The sequence below is a fragment of the Belonocnema kinseyi genome, chromosome 9 (assembly GCF_010883055.1).
Source record: "Belonocnema kinseyi isolate 2016_QV_RU_SX_M_011 chromosome 9, B_treatae_v1, whole genome shotgun sequence".
NCBI lineage: Eukaryota > Metazoa > Arthropoda > Insecta > Hymenoptera > Cynipidae > Belonocnema > Belonocnema kinseyi.
In genome coordinates this window covers 62,501,126-62,504,493 of record NC_046665.1, presented here as the reverse complement: position 1 = coordinate 62,504,493, position 3,368 = coordinate 62,501,126, and the positions used below count along the sequence as shown (strand labels likewise).

Genomic DNA, 3,368 nt, shown 5'->3' with positions numbered 1-3,368 from the left:
GTCTTATTAAGACGTTAAGCATTTTCTGTTATTGAAGATTCTTAACTTGATCGATATTGTGTAGATTTTCTGCCTTCATGGTTTGAAGGGTTGATCTACTGTCGTTAAGGTACAATCTCTGATGATACATATAGCAGATAAATTTTAAAACTTTAAATAATTACTTGTACTATTAACACCTAGCTAAAAATTAGCGTTATGTTCTTGAATTAAGAGTTCTTATTCTGATCCCTCCAATAGCTTAATTGGAAAAAGCACCTGGCCGGAAATCAGAAGTTTTGTGGTTCGTTTCCCAATGAAGTGAAGACGGAGTAGGATCTCTTTTTCAAGAAATAATTTTAATTTAAAACTTCTTTAATTATAAGCAATAGTAATATCAGCCTTATTTTATTGTTTGAAAACTTTTTTCAAAAATTGTCCCAACACTGTATTTAATTTCAAAAGGCAGGAATTTGATCTTTCAGTTTCAATATTAATATCATCAAGAATAGGAAAATATACAGTGGAATTTATATATTGTAAAATTTATGATTACGGAAAGTATGTAAGCATCTAAAAGATATTCACGATTAAAGAAATAACGTTCTTCTATATAATTTTCTTTGTGTTTCAGTACTTTTTGCCTTTATGGGAAACCATTATGTGGAAGGTTGGGTATAACAATTTCGGAATTTATGTAGGAAGTGTGTTGGTAGCGAATATCGTAGCTATTGTAGCCTGGTAGTAAAAACTTGTTCAAGTTACGTTGGGTGCAGGTGGCGACTATCCGATCAGTTTTTCGTGTTGCAGGACCACCTCTACTCTCCAGAGCCGTTCTTCAGGGAACTGCAGAACTGCCGTGCGATATTCGTCCACCAAAGCAAAACGACTCTGCCACTCTTGTAGTTTGGTACAAGAACGATATCAACCCCATCTACAGGTGAGTCCAGATTTAATTAATAACATAATGTATTTTTAATTAAAAATAATTTAAGTTTGGCCATGGGAGGGGAAAACTGCAGAAAACCATCTGCTAAAGTACAGCCCGTTTTTCGATTTTTCCAACTTCAAAAATGCCCTGGCAACTTTTTTTCCTACTTTGAGGGTTCGTTTGGGTCTGAAATTCCGGAAATTCTTACAGCTATATTGTGATATAAGTAACTTCTTACTGGAATAAGGGTCTATTCGTGTGGACGCTTTTTAATCGATTTTTTGCTCAAAACCAATTTTTTGGTGCTAATTTCCCTATCTGATTTTAAAATATGGACGTGTTAACCAATTGCATTATACATTATAACAGAATTAGAGTTTATATTTTTAAGACGCTTCTGCTCCCTATGTATGACTTATCAATAAAATGAAACAAAAATTACACTTTTTCTTGTTATAATAATAATAATAATAATAATAATAATAATAATAATAATAATAACAGGAAACCATTTTATAATTCCAAGTAGAAAAGCTGAATATTTTAAATATTAAAAAATTAAGTATTAAAAAATGCAACAAATAAGTAAGCTTAAGTAATTTAAATATTGATTAACTATCCTTCTTTAAATAGTTCAATTTTCAAGATTTATAATATACAATTTTTCAATTTTTCAATTCTAATGATTTTTGATGGAAAATTCTTTAATTTTGAATATTTGGCTCAAATATTCTATATATTTTCCTTTCAAAAAACAATGATAATTTGCATAAGTTTTTAGGTAATAGTTCAATTTTTTGAATAGGAAATGGTTTAATTTATGAATTTTATAGATTTGCATTTGATAATTTCTATTTATATTATTATTATATTTCTATAATTACATATAGAAAAATTGTAAAGTTTCAATATTAAAAATTAAGTATTCAAAATAAAACAATAAGTAAGCTGGAATTTCATGCTTTTGAAGTATATAAATTAAAGTCAACCAAATTCAAATTTGTATGTTTGAGGGTTAGAAAATTTTCAAATAATATGCATTTCTAATTAAACACTTCCCAAACCATAGCCCTAAAAATTATGAAGTTTTTTATCTTCAGGCTGAAAAACTTTAGAAACTTCAATATTATTTATCCTAGATTAATTTTAATTTTTTGTTGAATTTCTAATTTGTTATTATTTTTCTATAGCAAAAACTTTAAATTTGAAAATTTTGGTATTTTGTAAAAAAAGAAGAGAAGATATAAACAGATTTCTAGTGTTTTTATTAATTTTTAGAGATGCCAACCCACAAGTTATGCAATTTCAAATTAGATGCTTAAAAAATTAGAAATTTTAACTAAATTCTCAGTAAAACATGAATTATTTAAATTCAAAAAGCTTAAAGTTTTAACTTCTAGAAGGAATAATCTGCCGTACTAACTAAAAAGATACTGAAGTGACATTGCCGCTTAGGTCGACTTTTTCATTGCCACGCTTAAGAGAATCACTCTAAGCAGTAATGTCACTTACGTATCTTTTTAGTTTGTACGGCCGTAATGGTGCTTTTAATTTCCTATTGTACTATTCTTAACGCTTTAATGTAGAAACTATACAATTTTTACGTATTTCTTTTCAAAATAATCAAACTTTAAGGCTTTAAATAAAAGATTATTCCAGTTTAAATGGTTTGAGTCTAGAATTATTATATTTTTGAATTCGAAATACATCGAAATGGAATTTTTCATTTTAAAATCTTTGGCATTAAGTGCAGTAAAATTTGTCTGCATGTAAGTAGAATTAATATCCCGTTAACAAAAATTTGTTTAAATTTAAGATTCAATTCTGAAATTCAGACAGTGATATCTGAATCTCAACCCAATTCTGCTCAAATTGAAGCAAATGTAGCTAAGTTAATTTTGAGAGTCGTACAAGATATACATCTTTGATTTTTTTATTTGACTTCGCTACTAGTCTGTAGTTAAAAACCAAGTACCTTTGAAATGACGTATTATATTACAAATGTAAAATAAATTATACCTCTGACCAGAATTACTTATGAAGATTAACAGTAAAAAAGTTGATACATGAAAATTGAGGAGTAATTGACTTTGGACACGTCAGGTTATTTGATATTTTCTCTATGATAAGATTTACGAAATGGTCACGCTATTTCATGGATAATTTCCATTTAATTCACACATATTAAGTGCAAAATATATAAGCCCAAAAATTCATGAAGCATTGGAAAAATTGCTTGAATTATGAATGAATATTACTGACATGATTATTCGCTTATTTAGTTGGTATTTTTTCTCTGATCAATCTATAGTAAAGGGTTTTATTATTACAAAATACTGAATATGAGCTCATCTTAAAAATACATTTTCTACTGACGGGGCTTAAATTCCTGATTCTACCTAAGATCATTTTTATAATATAAGTAGTAAAGATAGTATCAAATCAAATTGTCTACTAA

At 27.7% G+C, this 3,368-nt stretch overlaps 1 protein-coding gene across 1 annotated transcript in view; it reads left to right on the top strand.

The window, feature by feature from the left end:
• LOC117179779 (nephrin-like) overlaps positions 1 to 3,368 on the top strand; it is a 628,567-nt gene that overhangs the window by 427,006 nt on the left and 198,193 nt on the right. The window contains exon 2 of the mRNA XM_033371879.1: positions 775 to 919. Within this exon, the coding sequence (XP_033227770.1) occupies positions 775 to 919 (145 nt within the window). The remainder of the gene's footprint in view (positions 1 to 774; positions 920 to 3,368) is intronic.